Source organism: Protopterus annectens, chromosome 13.part0 (genome assembly GCF_019279795.1).
Source record: "Protopterus annectens isolate FY-2018-M chromosome 13.part0, PAN1.0, whole genome shotgun sequence".
NCBI classification, from domain to species: domain Eukaryota; kingdom Metazoa; phylum Chordata; order Ceratodontiformes; family Protopteridae; genus Protopterus; species Protopterus annectens.
The window spans coordinates 154,641,556-154,662,666 of NC_056747.1; the positions used below are offsets into that span (position 1 = coordinate 154,641,556).

Genomic DNA, 21,111 nt, shown 5'->3' on the forward strand with positions numbered 1-21,111 from the left:
AGTTAAACTTGCTGACAATATGCAGTGAGCATCTTAGACTTGTTGACAAGTGTTCCACATTTTCCCATTTCTTCCACATTATGAAAGGTAAAGTTCCACATTTTGTATACAGAAGGTTGACAGCTATGCTCTTCTGTTTCATAACTTCATTCATACAAACCTCTTATTTCTATCTTTACTCATTCCGAAGTTTATGCAAATGGTCACTTCCAACTTATTCATACCTCTGCGCAACCACATACATCTCCCTTCACCTCCCATCAACACCTTAACATGACAGAAAAAAACATATTTTTATAGCTCAAATGTCAGTTTTCTTTACCAATGCCACTTTTGTGATCAATAAAGCACTCTAAGCACAACTGGTGCCCACAATATCACAAAATGCATTCATTCATTTTTAATAAACATATCAGTTTGGTTTATCATGTTTCATACTCTCACATCATTTATTTTTCATTACTTTCAAGGTCCATTTTAGAGACATCACAAACATTTATCCCTAACTGGTGGCATTACAAAAATAGCCATTATCTTCCACACACCTCTTATTTTGTCTAAGCCTAATTTGTCTAACTCACTTTGCCATTTCTCATTACATCTAGCTTTCACTTTTATCTTCACAATTATACTTATCAAGATTTCACTATAATAAACACTTCACAGTAATATGATTAAGCAAACGTATATAAACAATGTAAAAAAATATCAGTATGCAAACAAACATATAACTATCTGTTCATATGCCAGGCCTCATGACCACTCATTATAGCTGCTCTTAAGGCTTGCTTTTAGTTAACATGAATTTGTAGGGCACACTACTTAGAAGCTATTGTTTGAACAGAAATTGTGAATGTTGTTGTAATGTAACAAGAGTTTAAATTTCACCCTTTCCAGGGTAATTTTGAATGATATTTCTTAGTTGTTCAACAAGTTTGATCCAAAAACTATAAACCTAACTCAGGTTGAACACCTAGACAAATTATCATTTATGAGACCCTACTTAACACTGGTTAATTTCACAAAGTGTTTTCTAAATAAATACAATATGTATTTGCATCATATGTTGGTAAATTCTAGTTTCACATTCATTCTTAATCATTAAACATAACAGTTTTGTGTATGGATTTTTGACTATTTCTAAGAAAAATAATACACCACAGTTTGCAAACCTTATAGAATTGATACAATAATATGTTTTAACTTGGCAGGCAGTGTCAAATCAATACATTTAAGAGATATTAATTACCTGGATGACAAATTGTAAAATTCAGTTGTGTACACTCTTCATCATGCAACAAAACTAGTGCTCATATATTTTCTTATAGATATTTGTTCTGTAAAAGTGACAACCCTGGCAGCTGTCAGGGAATGAGACAGGACAGAAGAAGAGCTGGATCAAATTGGGGACAGCAAAAAAAAACAATCAGAATTGGTCAGCACAATGGGGACATCAAGTATGAACTATTTTAGAGGGACAGTACAGAAAATGTAATATTTTTAAGACAGAAAATGTAATATTTTTTTTTACTTTGTCTCCACTGCCTTTGTATCATTAGACGCCTCCCAGCCAGTTGCCCCATTTGTTTTCTCATCACTTGGGGCAAAGGTCAGCAGGGAGAGGATCATCATTTAGACACTTGGTATGCTCTATTCCCTGTGTACCCACTGAGAGAAAGCCCTTGTCTGAAGCATGTAGTGGGTGTCAGTGCTGAACTGCTCATCACTTTTTTAAAGGGCAGATGTCAGCAGGACTGCCCCAGCTACCCACAGGAGGCACTGAGTCACTATTTTCCTGGTCTCCACCAGGGAAAATCAACTTGTGTGTGTATGCCCTGAGCACAAACACTCCCCCACCCCCTTCATGTTTTTACCACACAGTAAGTGCTCCCATCCTCCCCACCTGCACCATCAAACACTTGAGCCTCTACTAGAACTTGGGTCACCTTGGTTGTAGTCATGGCATCATCCCTCTACACATCCAGTAAAAACTACAGAAAATGCAAAGAGAAGGTTTTTATAAGTCTCAAAATAAATTACAGAACATGGCAGATAACAGCAAAAGGGAATGGAGTATATTTGTGAAAAGTAACAAGGGATACAGCAAGTGTGTTGACAGCTATTATGGATAAAAATTGGGGGGGGGGGTGAACAGAGATAAAGGTCAAGACAAGAGGGCCTTAAATTGAATGAAAATTGTTCAATAAAGAAGGAACAGTGCCTAAAATGGAATGCTGCCCTTGTAAGCAATTCATACAGTGTTCCATCTCAGCAGCTCTCAAGCATCAGTCATGCCATTTTTTTTAATTTAATTTCTTGTTCAAGGTTAACATAGTCTGAGATGAAGCATACAGTGCAGGAAGTACTTATAGCAGACATGCATGAGGGAGCTTTTAACAAAATGCAGACTGAAATACACACAACTGATGGAAGCAACAGCACAACTAATTGTAGTAAAGTAAGACACAAACTCACACAATGTACCAGTCTTCCTTCCAAGAAAATGTCTAGGACTTTAAAACACCTTTAATGAATTATTACTTGTGATACAAGTAAACTTGCGTTCATATAAAAATAATTAAACCACAACAACAAGTTCACATTCAAATGTCTAGCAGAAATGCACTTTATGTATGCACTCTATTAAGAAAAATAAGTGCTTTGTTGAATTCCACAAATGTATCAGTGGAGTGGGAAAATAATTTCCTGATATTTAAAATGTTTCTAGAATTTTATTTTTATAGAACATACAATCTTATTGAAACTAGTAACTTTTTTATTACTTAAAATCAAATGAAACTTACCAACCCACTGACTTATTGAACTCTTCACCTCATTACAAGAAGGTCCATCACAAAGTTCTCTTGCCAAGGGACTATCTTCACTTACATTATAAAAACGAATAGCTTCAAATGCTAGAGAAAATTAATGGACAGCATCATTGTTTGACTCTTGAAAAAGCAAACATTTCCAGTGAGATTAATGTGTGACTTACTCTTCTATACATTGACCCTTGTCCCGAGTGATAAGGAAGCACCTCTATGAAGACCATTTCCCTACCTCAGCACATAAAATACACAACTACAACTTTATATCATGCCACTGTATGAAACCCAAACTAATGATTTCCAGAACTGGACATTATAGAGGAAACACAGCATGTTAAAACCAGGACATATTTTCTTATCTCTCTCTTTCTCATGATATCCACACTATTAAAAATTTCAGTTTGCCTTCAAAGCTGCAATGCACTTCCATCTGTAAAGGAGGTAAATGCATGTGCTGAGAGCCCACGCTCAGCTTCTAACACCCAGCACTTACTCAGCCTCACTTCTAACAGGTCACTGATGCAATTAAGCTTCATGTTTTCTGTAGCTTTCTTAATTCTACATCACATAAACCACCCATCATTCTGTCAGCAGTCTCTCAGCTGATGGTGTTAAAAGCTTACTACATATAATAAGAGAGAGGTTTTGGTGATGACTATACGAGTGAAACATCACTGACAAGGCTTAGAGTCTGTGTAACTGTCAGATCTTATAAGTAAAGTTTCAGTAATTGATGTAAATGCAACTTATGTAAAAACTACATACTCATATTAAAATAAAGCAGTGTCCTTATTGTAATGTTTCAGGTGATGGTGTAAAAAACACAGTAAAGACCATTACAATAACTCTGCACCTGCACTGTTCAGATTAACACTGTGACAATTAACATCTATAATACTCATATCACCTGTAGTAATTTGCTTTTGACTTCTTAAATTTTAATGTGTTTTTTTATCCTAACTTTCTTGAGGATGACCCTTTTTTCTTGTCTATGGCCTAAGCTGTGGCTTGAAAAAAGGGCCAGAGTGAATCATTCTATCAACATAATTAAGAAACGAAGTACATTAATAAACCTTCAAATTGTTTGTTACAGTAAGCAATGCAGAAAGACACATATTTGCTTGTCTGCTTATAATGGGAAACATACCTGGCTCATAATAGTCATATACTTTGACTGGTAAAGGTGCTGTTTTACCCACAATATATTCTCTATAAGACTGGAACTTTATACATGTTGTGCATTCACTGGGAATCTGCAGAAACAAAGACAAATATTTTTACAATGTTTTAATTTGGAATACAGATCTCTATGGAAATAAATACATACATACATCATATGGATCACATTTGTGTAAGAAAATTATCTGAGTATTTTCTTATGCATGCTTCTGCTATGCCATCATTTAAAAAGAACTGATTTTTTAAAAGAAAAGTTAACCTTATTTACTGAGGTTCATGACTTTAAGGGAGGACTGAGGAGGGTAATATTACATTGTTAATCTTTCTTTAATCCACTACTGTAGCAACGATAAAAAAAAAACAAATATAAGAAATGTATAATTTAATCTTTTAGTCATCCATTCATTACTTCTTCCATGACATCAGCCATCTGATACACATTCTACACAGTTCACTTACAGAGTTTTACCATAGTAACTGCAAATCTCAAGTGGCAAGTCTGTTTACAAAGTTTCCAATTATTTAGCACTGCAATTTACTTCTAATAGGACTTCAGAAAACATACATCTGTCATCACTCTTCCTAAGCAACTTTAACAACACAAACTCGCTGCTTTAAACAAATAAAGTTTCACAACACATAGATTGACTCTTATCCTGCTCAGACTCTTCAATCTTGGAGTGACTCTATGAAGAAAACCTATTCAGGAATTCAAAAATGCAATGTCTGTGAAAGCCTAATGAAACAAATTATATCTTTAAATCTGTAAAAGTACCAGTACTGAATGCAAATGAAAATGCTTCTTAACACAGCAACATGTATCACAGTTAAGATTACCTGATGTATGCAACTACTACCTCATTATTTTCTTCCACAGAGCTGTGCACTTCGGATTTCCATGAGGAATGAGGAATCAGGAATCAAGCTCTAGTACTAAACTCACAATCTGAGACACAAGATGAAACCAGAGGAAATCACCTGGTGTATCACCTCAACTTCAGCATCAGTAAGAGAGTCTCTCTGACTCTCTTTCTTTCTCTGAAAATGGAAGATAAGAGGTAAAGCATAGCCCAGAGATGTGGAGGGATGGGTACTCTTCTAAAGGTATGCTCTTCTGGGAAGTCTCTTGTAACTGGTCCACATTAATTGAGGTGATTTCTTTTCTGTGTTGGCATCTTTGGAAAATGCATGACAGTGCAGTCACACTGATAAAGAATTAGGACACATTAAGTGGTGAGAGGTCACTGTAATATTTGTGGCAGATAACATGTAAGCTATATCACTGATACTAAGAATAATGAATTGAGTGTAACTTGTGAGCAGACATCCTGAAAAGAGTAATGTATACAAGAGGGTCAGAAATAGGGTAAGAAAGCCCCTACAGCTCATTCATTCCCCTAGGGGCAAGGAGCAAGTGCATACAGAGTGGTGTATTTATCTGTAAGTGGGGGGAATCAAACTTTTTGCCTTATAACTTTATTGCACATACCTAGTAATGCTTCTGGGTTATGTATGCAATGGGAATTGTGCAGGACTATTATTTACTTTCATCCTTTCACAACAGGACCTGTGGTGGTTAATAGGGTGTGTGTGTGTGTGTGTGTGTGTACATATATGTGTGTATATATATATATATATATATATATATATATATATATATAGTTTCACTTCAAAACGTTGAAAACTTATAACATTTAATTTTAAAACAGCGAGACCATAAGATCGAAAATTCAAAATATCTAAAACTCATGACAGTGAATTTCACAACATCGAAAATGTATAAAATTGAGTAGTGTATAATGAAACATGTAAATGCTATAATTTATTCTGTTAATCTGTATATAGTGTTTATTATGCCACTCTATAAGTGTTTTAGGCCATACAGGTAAGTGATTTAGACATTATGTGTACATTCTTTACGGTGATTGCAATATAGTGGGGTTAGGAAATTAACTTTTTCCCAATGTAGTGGGATCTTGGAGTTGATATATCTAACTTACGGGGAGGAGGGGGTATGGGGGGGAACAGCCCCCCACTTGAGGGGTGCAGGGGAGCTTGCTCCCCTGCAGAAACGTAGTAAAAATAGAAGTTATGTTCTTACCATAACGTTCCATGTTAGTTGTCTTCTTCTCGCCTTCTTTCTTGCTGGATGGGTTCGGAGCCGACCTCGGCTCCGACTCGGCCACTCTAAAAGCTCGAGAGTTGGTTCCACCGGCTCGAGGCTCCCCTTATATCCCACAATGCTAGGCGGTAATACCTCAGATCTCGTTTGTAAGCTAGGCCCAGCCAAAAGAAATCCAGAATACTGGAAAAGGGAAACCCACCTCTATAAAATGACAGAAGGAAGGTGACCTATAACCTGATGAAGGAATATATACATAGTAAAGTATATACATATATACAATAGAGGTGGTAGGAAGAAAGGTCACAATCAAACTCCTCTAGGTCTGTCCAGGCTAGGGGGAAGGAGGGTGGGACACAAGAAAGAAGGCGAGAAGAAGACAACTAACATGGAACTTTATGGTAAGAACATAACTTCTATATGTTAAGTTGTCCATCTCGCCTTCATTCTTGCTGGATGGGATCGCGTCCCTAGCACCTTGTCCCGGGTGGCCTATCGGAACAGACTCTTGAGTACAGTGGAACCAAAGTTAGCTCTATGTCTAGAAGCTAAATCCAACTTATAATGAGAAATGAAAGTGTGAGGAGTAGCCCATGTAGCTGCTGCACAAATCGTATCAATAGGCAGCCTGTCTTGGAAAGCTATAGAAGTAGCCAGAGCTCTAGTTGAATGAGCCTTAGGTCTGTTAGGCAACTCTTGGTGTCTAATCTCATACACAAAGGAAATCAAGGATGTAAGCCATCTGGAGAGTGATACTTTCGAAACTGGAAGGCCCTTTCTGCCTTCTGCATAAGAGACAAACAATTGGTCAGTTTTTCTGGTCTGTTTGGTCCTATCCAAATAATACCTTAATTGTCGATGAACATCTAGCCAATGTAATTTTTGTTCAGACCTGTTAGAATAGTTAGGAAAAAACACAGGAAGGTCAATGTTTTGATTTAGATTTGTCGCAGAGGCTACTTTAGGTAAAAAAGATGGATTGGTCCGTAAGGATACCCTATCCTTATGAAACAAAAGATATGGTGGTCGACTGCTGAGTGCATGAAGCTCTGAGACCCTTCTAGTCAAGTAATGGCTACCAGAAAGAGTGTCTTCCAGGATAGCAATTTCATTGAACAGGAAGCTGCAGGTTCAAAAGGGGGAAGAATCAAAGATGTGAGAACTAAGTTAAGGTCCCAAGAAGGAGGAGGATTTCTTATAGGAGGCTTGAGAAGAAAAACTCCCTTCAAGAAAGCTTTGCAAAGCTTGTGAGACATGATGGCAGAATCCGAGATGCCCACATGAAAGTTAGATATGGCTGCCAATTGAACCTTAAGAGTAGAAGGAGACGAACCTGCGTGGAATAGTTTGGCTAAAAAATCAAGGACCGATTGGATGGGAGCAGTGAAAGGATCTATGTCCCTTCCATGAGCCCAAAAGGAGAAACGCTTCCACTTACTAAGATAAATCTTCCGAGTGGAGGATTTATGGGAAGCTATTAAAATATCTCGAACTGAGTGAGATATTAGCGGAAGCCTGGCTAGGGTTGGAATTGGAGGAACCAAGCAGTGAGGTTCAGGGAGGGAAGGGAGCGATGTAACTGACCCGACTGATGGGTCAAAAGATCTGGAACTAGGTCCAGATGCCAGGGTTGCTCCAATAGAAAATGGTGTAGAAAGGGGAACCAAACCTGTCGAGGCCAGTAAGGGGCAATGAGGATCAAGGAAGCTTTCTGAGCGATGGCTTCCTGAATCACTTGAGAAATTAGTGGGAAGGGAGGAAATGCGTACAGAAGTCCCCGGGGCCAAATCTGGACTAGAGCGTCTCTGCTGGGATGGTCTGGTAGAGGAAAGAGGGTGAAATAATCTCTGCACTTGCTGTTTTGGGGAGTAGCAAAAAGGTCGCAGCAAGGCTGGCCCCACTTCAGAAACATTTTTTTCAATACTGAATTTTTCAGAGACCACTCGTGAGGCATGAGAATAGCTCTGCTCAATTTGTCCGCTATAATATTGGACTTCCCGGGGATGTGCGTTGCAATCAGAAAAAGCTGAGAAGAAATCGCCCATTGCCACAGTCTGAGTGCCTCTCGACATAGGGGGTAGGATCTGGTTCCGCCTTGTTTGTTGATATACCACACTACAGACATGTTGTCCGTCTGTATTGCTATCATTCCCATCGGAAGAGAGTCTTGAAGGGCTTGCAACGCTAAAAGCACTGCTCTCATCTCTAGAACATTTATAAGCAAGTGGCGTTCGTGAGGTTGCCATATGCCCTGGACTGTCCTTCCCTGATAATGCCCCCCCCCACCCGATCAGGGAGGCATCCGTCGTCAGAGTAGCAACCGGAGGGGGAGGGACAAAGGGTCTTCCTAAGAAGAGCTGTGGGGAAGAAATCCACCAACGAAGATGATTCCTGCATGCTTGGGTTATCACAATGGTGTGGGACATCGGAAGTTGTTGGTATGACCATTGTGTGAAGAGCATCCATTGTAAGATTCTCATGTGAAATCTGGCTAATAGAAGTAGAGGGATAGCAGCTGCCATTATCCCCAGAACTTTCAGGACCAATCTGACTTTGATCTTGTTGCTGTGGAAAAGAAGAGAGACCAATTTGTGTATGTCTGCGATCCTCTGATCTGTGAGTCTCGTTAACATGCTGACTGTGTCTAGATTTGCGCCTATGAAGGTAATAGCACGACAAGGCAACAAAACAGACTTTTTGCAATTTATTGAGATACCTAGCTTTCGAAAGATGCGAAAAGTGTAGTCTCTGGCAAGTAGCAGAAGATGCTTGGTGGGAGCTGTAAGGAGCCAGTCGTCTAGGTATGGAAACACCTGGAATCCTTGGCGTCTCAGATGAGAGGCAACCACTGCCATGCATTTGGTAAACACCCGGGGGGCTGTGGTGAGTCCAAAGGGCAGGGCCCTGAATTGAAAGTGACTGGTTCCCAGCCTGAAGCGGAGGAATCTCCTGGAGCGTCTGTTCATTTTTATGTGATAGTACGCATCCTGGAGGTCTATAGAGCACATCCAGTCTTCCTTCCCCAGTAGGGGTAGGATGGATTGCAGCGTGACCATCCGAAACCTTGTTTTCTTGACAGACTTGTTCAAGATACTGAGATCCAAGATGGGCCTCCAGTCCCCTGTTTTCTTTGGAACCAAAAAGAATTTGGAGTAGATTCCGGATCCTTGCTGGTCTGCTGGAACTGGTTGAATGGCTCTTTTTACAAGCAACTTTGATATTTCTAATGCTGCTTGTTCCTTTTGAGCGGGTGGAACATCTGGAAGGAACTTTTTTGATTGGGTAGGAGAGCGGAAGAATGGAATAGCCTTCGGAAATGATGGACTGTACCCACTTGTCTTGAGTTAGAGAACGCCAGGCTTCTGGGTACAGTGATAGTCTTCCCCCGACTGCCTCCGAAGGTGGACAGCCGGGCAACACCTCAGGGATGCTGAAAGGGCTTATCGGAAAAAGTTTCTCGATTGCCCTGGTTCTGCGGACCCCCCCTGCCTCTAGGGTGGCGTCTACCATTATTGTTCCCCCCTCTGCCTCTAGAGGGGAACCGACTTTGTGCGTCAGGCAAAGCCCCTTGAGATTGCTTGCGGAACCACATCTTTCCACTTTTCTGGCCCTTGGGGTAAGGCCTAGAAGGAGTAGAAAAACGGACTCCGACGGCAGAAAGAGTTTTGCCATCAGTCTCGCACCTTGTCAATGTTTCTTTCACTTGAGGACCAAAAAGGGACGATCCTTCAAACGGGGAATTAGTGAAAGACGTCTTAAAGGGGTCCGCAAAATTGCATAGCCGCATCCAGGCATGCCGGCGCAAGGCCACACCTGTACCTGCGGCTCTGCTCGCTCCATCAGCCGCATATGAAAGGAGGCGCATAGAGGAGTTTGCTATAGAATTTAGGGTAGCCAGCTGAGCATTCATCTTGTCCTGAAAAACCCGCAGCTGTAGGATCCTTTAACATCTCACTAGCTTCCTTGATCAAGTCTCTTTGAAGACGAGTGAAATGACAGAGGTAGTTCAGCGAACGCATTGAAAAAGTCACTGACGAAAACATCCGCTTCCCATACCTGTCCATAGACCTAGATTCCTTGTTAGGGGGATGGACAGGCACTGAAGGATCAGCTAGTTCCTTCTTAGTGGCAGCAGCTACCACCATAGCATCCACAGAAACTCCCTTAGTCAGAAATTGCTTGTCTGCTGGTGCTGTAATAAACTTTGAAGGTCTCCTGGGTTGGGGTCCACAGAGTCAGGAGCCGTCCAAGCCTTTTTTGCTACCACCTGCATAAGGGGGTCAAAGGGGGGGACACCCAGGAGGTGGAAGGGCGAGAGTCGAACGCCTCAAGATACACAGATTCATCCTCCGAAGGGTTAAGGGCTGGCCAATTTCCCCTCTGTCTCAAGATCTCCAGGATGTCTGCAAAGGAGACATCTTCAGAAGGGGAACAGGGGGAACCCTCAGAATCCTCTAAATCTGTGTCAGAGGTGACAGACTCGGGTGAGTCTATGTGCTTCCTCTTGCACTTTCTCTTCCTCGGGGGCTCCCCTGCCAATTCAGGAGAGGCCTCGGAAGAGGATGAGATCCCCACAGGGGATTCTTGAGGAGCTGGCTCTCTGCGGTCTGGGATGAGGGAGTGACTAGACCTTACCTGAGGCACCGAGGAGGGAGGGGCGGACGTAGCCGACTGTGGAGTTGAACCAGGTTCCAACACACTCCGCATGACCTCGAAAGCACCCCTGTCAGGCAGAGCCAGAGGTCCCCGCTCCGAAAAGCTAAAAACCTCCCTCGGCACCGACAGTGATGGTTCCGAGGCCGATGTCGGAGCCGAACTCACCAGCGCCTAAGCGCCGAGAGGGAGAGCGGGGTCGGACAAGGGTCCGATGCCACTCACCCCCTCGGAGCCGACGAGGGAAGTCCGGCGCCGAGAATCTTCCAAAGAAGAAATCGGAGCTGACGACGGCACCGAAGACAACTGTATTGGCTCCGACGCTACCACAGTCTCGGGTCCGAAACGCCCCGGCACCGAGCTCAAAGGAGTCGGAGGAGGAACATTTTGAGAAATAGGATTAAGCATCCACTGATGAGTCGGGCTCTGAAGCATTTGGGCCAGTGCCTCGGACTTAAGAAGTCGACTCACTACCCTCTGAAGGTCATGGTCAGAAAGTCTCGATGACCTAGAGGAGTGAGATCTATGTTCAGACAGCAAGGGAGATGCTGGAGCCGAATGAACGGAGCCAAGGGACGGTGACCTGGACCTCTTCCTAGATGTCGGTTCCGATAGTCTGATCGGAGCCGACTCAGAGATTTCCAATACCTCGGCTCCAGCCGGAGCCGAGGGAACCACAGAAATAGGAGTTCGAGTCTCATCGGCTCCAGCCGGAGCCGATGTTGTAGCAGACTTCGATGTCTTAGGTGTCGACTCAGTTGCTGGAGTCGAAGACTTAGAAGGTTTGCCCGAAGAAACAGTCGGGGGACCCTCAGGCTTTAGCAAGCCCCGTAAAATGAGCTTATTTTTTCTTTCCTGCAGGACTCTAGGGCTGAAGCCATGGCATACAGCACAAGAGTCCTGCAGGTGTAACGGTCCCAGGCAGTAAACACAAGAAGTGTGACCATCTGTCAGAGACATTTTCTGACAGCACGAGTCACACTTCTTGAAGCTTGAGACCTTCAAATCCTTAGACATTTCAAGGAACAAGTGCAATCACACACAAGCACAAACACACCAATTACACTATTCACTAAAATAAAACTAATTTAAACTAATAAGTTTAGATAGTCTTTAAAAGTCCCTACAAAAACACATACACCCTAGGAGGGATGGAAGGGCCCGAAGGCCTAAGGGAAGAACATACAAGTTCTTGTGGTAAAAAGAAGAGAAAAACAAGGAGGAAGGGATAAAAATCCTTTAAAAGTAAGGGGATACTGGTCAAAAACTAATTTAAAAGGGATTTTCTAAAGTTTTTAAACTGTTTTCTACACTAACCTGAAGCCGGTTGAAGCAACACACCTCGATAGCTGTAGCGGCAAACGAGATCTGAGGTATTACCGCCTAGCATTGTGGGATATAAGGGGAGCCTCGAGCCGGTGGAACCAACTCTCGAGCTTTTAGAGTGGCCGAGTCGGAGCCGAGGTCGGCTCCGAACCCATCCAGCAAGAATGAAGGTGAGATGGACAACTTAACATAGTGTGTTTTTTCATTTGGTGGTGTTATAGGTGGAGGGGATGTTATTTATATTTACTTTGTAGTTTTCGATTTTGTGAGATTTGATGTTATGAGTTTTAGATGTTTTGAATTTTCGATCTTATGGTCTCACTGTTTTGAAATTAGATGTTACGATTTTTCAATGTTTTGAAGTACAACTATATATATATATATATATATATATATATATATATATATATATACACATATTTTTCATATTTCACACCAAGAACCAAGAGATTCTTTACCTGCTTGTTAACTGAGCCTGCCTCTGTGACCCTCCACCCCCAAAAGGGAACAACATACAGGCTTGTATATTTGTCCTGAAGACTACTTAGGATTTAACACTGCTAAAAAGTAACAGCTTATTTGCCCACTTATTGAGACTTCCATTGCAGCTCCTTCAAAAATTAAACACGCACAGTTGTGTGATGCTGCCGTGAAGGTTACTTATAATTCCACATTGCTAAAAATATAACAGATTCTTTGCCTGCTAACCAAGGCTGTCACTGCAAACCCTCAAAAGAAAAATAGAAAGAGAACTGCACTTCTGGCTTGAAGGATGCCTTGCTATGCTGTGTTAGCTGCAGTCAGTGTAGCCATTGTTAAATACTTAGTAATGTAACCACTGTGTAGAAATCTTGTTCGGGATTACTTTTGCTTAGATTTGTAAACTGATTCCCTCTAGCGATTAAACATTTACATGCATTTCCACCCAAGTAAATTGTTGCACATTACTCCTCACTGTGAGTTCTTGGAATTTGTTTGTCCCTGGCATTTTGTGAGGATTTAGTTCCTACCTCATCTAACTGCCAATGAGCTATAGCTTTCAAATGTCCCCGATTTTTAGGAACATCCCTAACTTTGAGTCAAAATTTTGCTCTGTCCCCCCTAAATCTTCCTAAAACTGGTGATTTTTAGAGAAAGGGGGGCAGATTACACTTAATAAATAATGACAATAATTATAGTTATACAATTATTTTACTTCAGAAAATGCATGTTAAGTTGCATTCTCTTATTCTGTCAACTTCTGAAATTAATAGTGCTATTTTTTTTTTTTAAAGTAACCCTATTTCTGGATATGTCCCTGATTCTGGAGGTAAGAGACTGAGAGTTATTTTAAGGAACCAATCTTTAAATACTTCTTGGCTAATCCATGCATGTTTCTGTGCACAGTACTGAAAAGGCATGCCATTTAGGTTTATGCTTTTAAATGACCAAGGCTTTTCCGATTTTCCTATGACAAGAAATGGAAATATATGGCTACCACTTGCACACACCATAACAGTGATGCAATCTTTCTGCAGCTTAAATCCAGGTGCTGATTTTTCAGACATCAAGGACAAAGTTTTTTCAGGGAGTGTCTTCCAATTAAGGCTAGTCTTGTCGCAGTTATATACTTGGTCTCTAACAAGACTTCAGTTACCTATTTCCTTGTTTAGTTTCTAGCAGTAATTAGCAATCACTGTACTATCTGCACTCAGCTTTTCTCCCACTATGTCCAATTGTCGAATACCATGGTGGAACTTAAATTTTTTCCAACCATCCAGTGCTTGCTTTGAATGAATGATCCCCATCAGGTTTTTTATTCATCTTAATAGCTTTTGCAATTATTACAGGTGCCAATAGTGGAATTCCTTGGCTTCATGTTTGAACAAACCATTGATACACAACAATATTCAATTCATTGTTTTGCAATTTTTAACATTCCCCTCAGTAGTTTCCATTTTTGATACATTTTTCAATTTTGCTGCCATCACGCTTTATATCGTACATTCACTGTTATTCCTACTCCATAAATTGAAGCAATACTTGAAGCACTTTTGCCGTTTTGTAAACATTTAATATTTTCAATTTTTTGTGACAATCCTAACACCACACACTAACATTTATCAGCCATAACAATGTATGGTATGTACGGTAGATTAATTATACCAAAAGAGAAAAGCTGAAGGTACTGTAGATTTCAAAATGGTGCTGGGGAAGAACACTAGTAATACTGTAGGTAGGCGCTGGTGTGCGCAATTTTTTTATTTTTTGGCCCTAATGGTTAACAGAGACTGACAGTTAACCAAGGGACAGATAATCAAGGTTTTACTGTACTTTTTAGTTGCAAACATTATATATCACTTATACTCTATCCAGTCATTGTCAGCCAAACATTACATAGCTCATTCAAATCCTGCCTACTTTTAAACCTCATTCCTCCTTCAAAACGTTACTCTGCATGTATTGTTTCCACAATTCTCATTTCTTTCTATGTAATTTCCTTCTACCCTTTTCTAAATATCCCATTTCCAGGTGTTTTATCTCTGTTACTATATTCACTACTTCTAGTACAGTTGGTTTAGACTTTGATTTCCATTTTTTAATAATTGCCTTTTTGGCAGCCACCAGAATTAAACTAAGCAAGGCCTTACTATGTGTCTAGGGAATTCTAATTCTGTATCATAGCTCAAAAAAAATTATTTCCTTAGTTACACCAATTTGCTCACACAGTATTTCTGCAAGGAATTTTTAAAGTCTGCCAACTCATTACACTCCCAGAACCTATGTTCCCAATTATATCTTTCTTCCCCATCACACCACCAACATTTGCTATCTACCCAAGGAACAATTCTCTGGCGTCTACTTGGGGTATAAAAATACATATGTAAACACTTCCAAGCAACAATCCTAAATCTTCTAGACTTTCTTGCATATTCCGAGATATACATATATCTCCCCAATGTTTCTTTGTGAATTGCTTTATCCAATCTCTCTTCTCAATCCTTTCTAACCTCCTCTGATTGATTCTTACAGTTATCATGCAATATTTTATATGCTCTACTGATTATCCCTTTCTTAACAGGAACTTCTGTTTCAGATACCACTAAAAACTCTACCAGTGCTGGTCTTTCACTTAGGATCCCCCTATTTCTTTCTGTTTGCCTATACTCTGATATCAGTCCTTGAAATGGAAGGCAATCTCTCGCCTGCAGTCTAAATAAATTATTGTCCTTTTCCCATTCTATCTATCCCTCTTTAATTATTTACTCCCAATACTTTTCCTTTGCCAGTTTTCTCCAATAAATTCCAGCTCCCTCTTACCTATTGTATGTATCCCTAACTGCAATCATCTCTATGTTCAGAATTTCCTTTCTCCATTCCTCTGTTGTCTTAGTTATTAGAATACTTTCTGCTACTTTATGAACATAATATTATGTATGGTTGCTGTTATTCTTCTTAAGGATCTACATCCAAAATCCAAGTCTCTGTTTCTTGAGCTTCCACTCCTGTTTCATCATCTCTTTCCACTTGAATTATAGCTTTCTGCTTGTGCTATGTATAGCAGCCTTAACTGTGTAGCTCTGAGATACCCCTTCAAATCACGTAATTTCAAACCAACTTGTTCAATTGGAAGAATAATCTTATAACACTTGACTCTTGCTGTCTTCCCCTGCCAGATAAAAATCCTTTAGCTCTTTATTAATTGTTATCCGAATATGCCTGACCAGTGTATAAAACTAAAGGAAATAAAAACATTTTAACTGCTTGTATCATGTTCTCATTATTCATAAAACAGAGCTTCCACTTTCTCAGTTTTTGCATTATCTTTTTAGTCTCTTCCCACATATCTTTAGCTGTTGCAACAGAATCCTTTTTAATCAATCCTCCTAAGTACTTCATTTTATCCTGTCCCCATAAATATGAATATTGCTGAACCAATTTGTGTGTGGGTAAATAGTTTATAGCTATTGCCTTTGTTTTAGCTTCATTAATTCTATATCCCAGACAGACTTGATACGGTCTCAAAATGATACACAACACTGACATATCCTTTTCTGTTTTTTTATCAGGTATAAAATAATATTAACTGCAAATAAGGCCAGCTTTTCTTGACTACCATACCAATTATATCCTGGAATTTCTGTGTCCCTTATTTTATTTGCCAATAGGTCTAAATATAATGCAAATAACAAAGCAGAAAGATGAGACCCTTGCCTGGTTCCTCTGCTCAAACAGAAATTATCAGAGAGGAACCAACCCCTTTAATTTTCACCTCTGATCCCTCAAACATCCTCCTAACCAACCTTAGAATTTTATCATGGAAGTCAAATGCTTCCATTACCCTGTTCATAAAATCCCAACATACTCGTCAAATGCTTTCTCTGTATCAAGACCCAACAGTGGTATTTTTTTACATTCTGCTTCCAACCACTATCTTTCTTTCTGCCCCACTAACTACATTGATTATAGCAAGCTCGGATGCTCATAAGCCTACTACTTATTATACAGCAGGAACTTCTTATTGTGTTAATGTCTGTTATGTACTTCGCAGATAAAGATTCTAGTTGTCTACTGATGTACTATGTTCTTCATCTGTAACTATGTTTGTAATTAATTGCTATGTTAATCCAATGTAACTGTCTGTATATTTTAATTGTGGAGCTTTTCTCCCTGGGCCTCCACTGAAAATGGACCTACGTCTAGTCGGACACTCCCGGTCAACAAATATAAATAAATAAATATGGATCATCACTGTTCCGTTCATGTTGTCAAATGTTTCCTCTCCTCCACAAAAGCACACTGATCCATATCTATCAATTTTGGCATCAGCCTTGTCATTCTTTTAGCCATTATAGACATGTGCTTTATAATTATGGTTTAGAAACTGACATGGGCCTATATGAAGCTGGCTCTGATGGGTCTTTACCCTCTTTAGCTATTATAGCCACCACCACTTTCTTCCAGGATGTTGGTGCTTCTCCTCCTCTTAAAATATTGTTAAAACCTTCTATATCTTTATCATTTTTTTTATCTCCTAGCTTCCAAACTTCCTCAGGAACACCATCTATTCCTGGGGACTTTCCTGTAGATTGGATATACATCACCATTTTTATCTTATCTCATCTTAGTAATTGAACCTCATCTACCTCTAACCATAGCATATTTCGTTCTTCCATAAAATATTCCATTTGTACCTTTTTTTGATTTCCATATTTCTATGTTTTATACAGATTTTCTTAAAATTTCCAAAATATGTGCTAAAAGTTTTTGTGCTCTGGGGTTATTATCAAAAAACAGTTGCCTAACAACAGTCTTTTTAAACTGATGCATATTATTTTCTTTTTAGCATTCTGCAATTTCTCCTCTTCATTTTCTGCAAGATTCACCCTATTCTCCAATACATTAACCTTTGTCAGTCTCTCTAAATAATTCTGGTTACTTCTTAACCATATATCACTTTTATTCCACCCTAGTTTTATCCCACTCCCTAGCTATATTCTCAGAAGTTGTTTCTATCTTCTCTAATAAATGCTGAATATTTCCACTACCCATTCCTTAAATTCCTCTCTTTTCAACAGATAGGTGTGAAAGCACCAGTGTCTCATTTTTACTTCATTACCCTGCATTTTTATTCTGGCTAATATTGAACTGTGATCTGAAATAGTTGCTGGATGTGTATCAAAACTTTCAATTAAATGCACATGTTCCTGTGAAATACTAAGTTCTCTCTAGCCTAGCCCAGTTTTAGTATATTGGGGAATAATATGTAAATTCAGTCTGGATTCCTTCTACTGAATTCACATCTTCCATGCCAAATATTTTCATAAATTTCTTCAAAAATCTACCCTCTCTGATTGTATTTTCCTTTCTGGGCCCTCAGATACATCCTCACTGCCGCAAATCAAATTCTAGTCCTCACCTACAAGTGATATTCCCCGCTGAAAGCTGATTATTTCTCCCACAATTTTCTTAAGCTTCATTATATCAGTGTTAGGTGGAATATAAATACATGTCAGTGTAATCTTCCTCCCTTGCAAGTAGCCCCTGAGTAGTACAAATCTACCATTATCTTTTTTATCCTCTTCTATTAATATTGCAGATTCTTTTGCAAATAATACAAGTACTCTTACCTTCCTCTGTTCCAGATATTCCAATGAATAACCATCCTGAAAACCTTTTATCAAATTCACATGCTCTATTCTTCCCAAATATGTCTCCTGCAGCACAGCTATTTGCACTCTACATTTTAATATAGTTTAATATTCTTTCTTTTTTGTATATATCTGTGAGACAATTTACATTTAAAGATCATATAGAAAGTGTTGTCATTAAGTTAAGACGTTATTCCCACCTGTATGTATAACAGCTTTTTTTTAATGTCTACTTCAGCTTTTGTGTTTCATGCATAGACTGTTTGGCAAGTTCATCTTTTATACAGTTGTTTCTTGTCATATCCACTTCATCTATGTCACATCTTATAACATGTTTTATTTTAATGAAAGCCCTCAAACACATATATGAACACTCCCCCAAAACACCCCTAAAATCTATTAACTTAACTAACATACAAAACTATGTACATCTTCAGATACTACAGTTTAACCCTCCTAATAGGAACAATTGTCCCAAACTGGCAGGCATACTTACAGGCTTGGATTAACATATAAAAAGAAGGTTATCCCCTGTTAAGACGCATGCTACAGCCTGTGCTTCTACTAAGTGCTGTATGTTTTTGTCTTATTTTTATTCCTCTCCCAGACTGGAAAAACTCTTGCATGCTTTCAGAAAACACCATCTCCTAGCCATTGAAAAAAAAAGAAGCATTCCATTTTTATTGCTCCTTATCAGGCTGTCTCTATGGAGACATGAGAACCAGATACACAATTAACTCTATAAGCACTCATTTATTTGGTAGATAAAAACTTTTTATTATATTTAGTGTTCCTTTTTTGTTTACCCATATATCTTGTTCCTACATCAAGCCAAGAGTCTTAATCCAGGGGTTTACCTGACATTACCGAAATGTCAGTAGACCAACTTTCATATCACATATAACTGAAACTTCACTATGCCGAGGTTCAGTGACTGAACAAATGAAATGCTGACTCCAAGCTGAGTAGAACAAGGAGCCCACTCATTTCTGCACTGTACTGTAATCTCAGAATTGGTATATTTAAGTTGCAGGGGGGTTGGGGGCACTGCCACTCTGCAAAAATGTAACATTTAAAGTGTTTGTGATTTTTATTTTAACAAATCTCCACTGAATATTTTTGCAGAAAACTCGCATGAATATTCTGTGCGATTTGTTATTTTCAAGCAGCTACTGGTTTGTGGGCGGGGTTTGGAGGAGAGTTCAGTAATTGTGCAGTTCATTTTATTTAAGAGGGCTATGTTTACATTGGATGAGTTTTTGATTTTGTTGCTGGGTTACATGAGTGGTACGTTGCATGTTACTGGGTCAGTTTTTTTATTAGTCGTCTATGTGGGGTTTCAGCATTTTGGATTTTTGGCACTGTCTCAGTGATATGAAAGTTGGTCTACTGATATTTCGGTAGTGTGAAGCAGACCCTAATCCAGTCATTCCCCTATGCAAGAGTAAGAAAAAGTACATCAAATGTTGTTGCAGCCTGCTCTTTTGACCAAACTTTGCTTCTGGTTTACACTGCAGTGCCTACATTTCTTAAAAATGAAAAAAGAGAGTGAAAGAAGAAGGAAGAAGAAAAACAGGGGCACCTGTTTACTTTAGTATCCCTATTATACTCAAAAATAACAGATAAAGCTTTACTTTATAGTATGCAGATTCTGTTTTGCATTATAAAAATCTACTGTTAACAACAATACTTTGTTTTACTGACAGTTAAGTCTTTCCTTCCTATTCTTCTCTCTTACATATTTTTCCAAACATTTATGACATGAAGTAGGTTATACGCTTTGGAGTCCCATACAAGTTTAACAAAGTCAAAAAACTCCAGTATTTCCAGGTTTTCCTGTTCTGCCATATTTCACAAATGTAAATAATGCTTTGTAATCCCACATTTATTTGTTAGTTTCAGTGTTGCTGGTTTTCTTCCTGTTGATCTTCATCTCCAATGTACTACCAGTTCTTCTAGTCAACTCTTGTGCTTTTTTCTCTCTCTCTCAAGCATTTTCCTTTCAAACGTTGGAAAAGATTTCACTGACACAATCTCTCTAGGGGCTTTATTATCAGAAGAACAAGAAGAATCTTCTGTTTCATAGCTTACTTTTTGCTGGAAAAATGTTTGTATTTCCTCCTTAGCATGTTCTGCATCAAAAAATGATTATGACCCTCAAGGAAAGAATATTATAAAAATCGCTGGCTTCAGCAGCTTGAATCTCCCACCTGCTTGTCGACATTCCCGGATTAGTGGAATAAATTTTCTCCACTTCTGCATATATATATATATATATATATATATATATATATATATATATAATGTATATATATGGTTCCCCTTCAGAAGGTCGAACGGCTGAAATCTCGAAATGCATATGGTCGAGACCATATGCTTGAAATTTCAAAAGCTTGACCGTCTGAATGGGGATCGGCATACAGCACAGAATGGGAGATTTCCCTTTCTGCGCTGTAATGCGATCTTGGAGTTGGTATAAATAAGTAGCTGGGGGTGTGGGGGATGCAGGGGGGCTTGCCCCCTGACAGAAACATTGTTTTGTGTTACGTTGTTTATTTTTTTTCCCTTTCAAAAGGTTGAGCTTCTGAAATTCGAGCATATGGCTTCGGTCATATGCATTTTGAGATTTCAGACGTTCGGCCTTCTGAAGGGAAACCATATATACATACATATATATATATATATATATATATATATATATATATATATAGGGTCTATATTATATCCTCGAACGCTTAAAAAAGCGAACGCTGATTGATCAAACTTATTTTCATGAAACTGCTAAATATCGAAGCAGCAGAAACTCGAATTTTTTACTAGCGAAAGAATTTGGTTGTCTGTTTCTGTTGCTTCGGTATTTTCAGTGTTATGG

General features: G+C 39.2%; 1 protein-coding gene across 1 annotated transcript in view; it reads right to left on the minus strand.

Annotated features, from left to right (window-relative positions):
- CPAMD8 (C3 and PZP like alpha-2-macroglobulin domain containing 8) overlaps positions 1-21,111 on the minus strand; it is a 7,231,600-nt gene that overhangs the window by 392,454 nt on the left and 6,818,035 nt on the right. The window contains exons 35-36 of the mRNA XM_044054766.1: positions 3,976-4,081; positions 2,805-2,915 (exon numbers count right to left, since the gene is read on the minus strand). Of these exons, the coding sequence (XP_043910701.1) occupies positions 2,805-2,915; positions 3,976-4,081 (217 nt within the window). The remainder of the gene's footprint in view (positions 1-2,804; positions 2,916-3,975; positions 4,082-21,111) is intronic.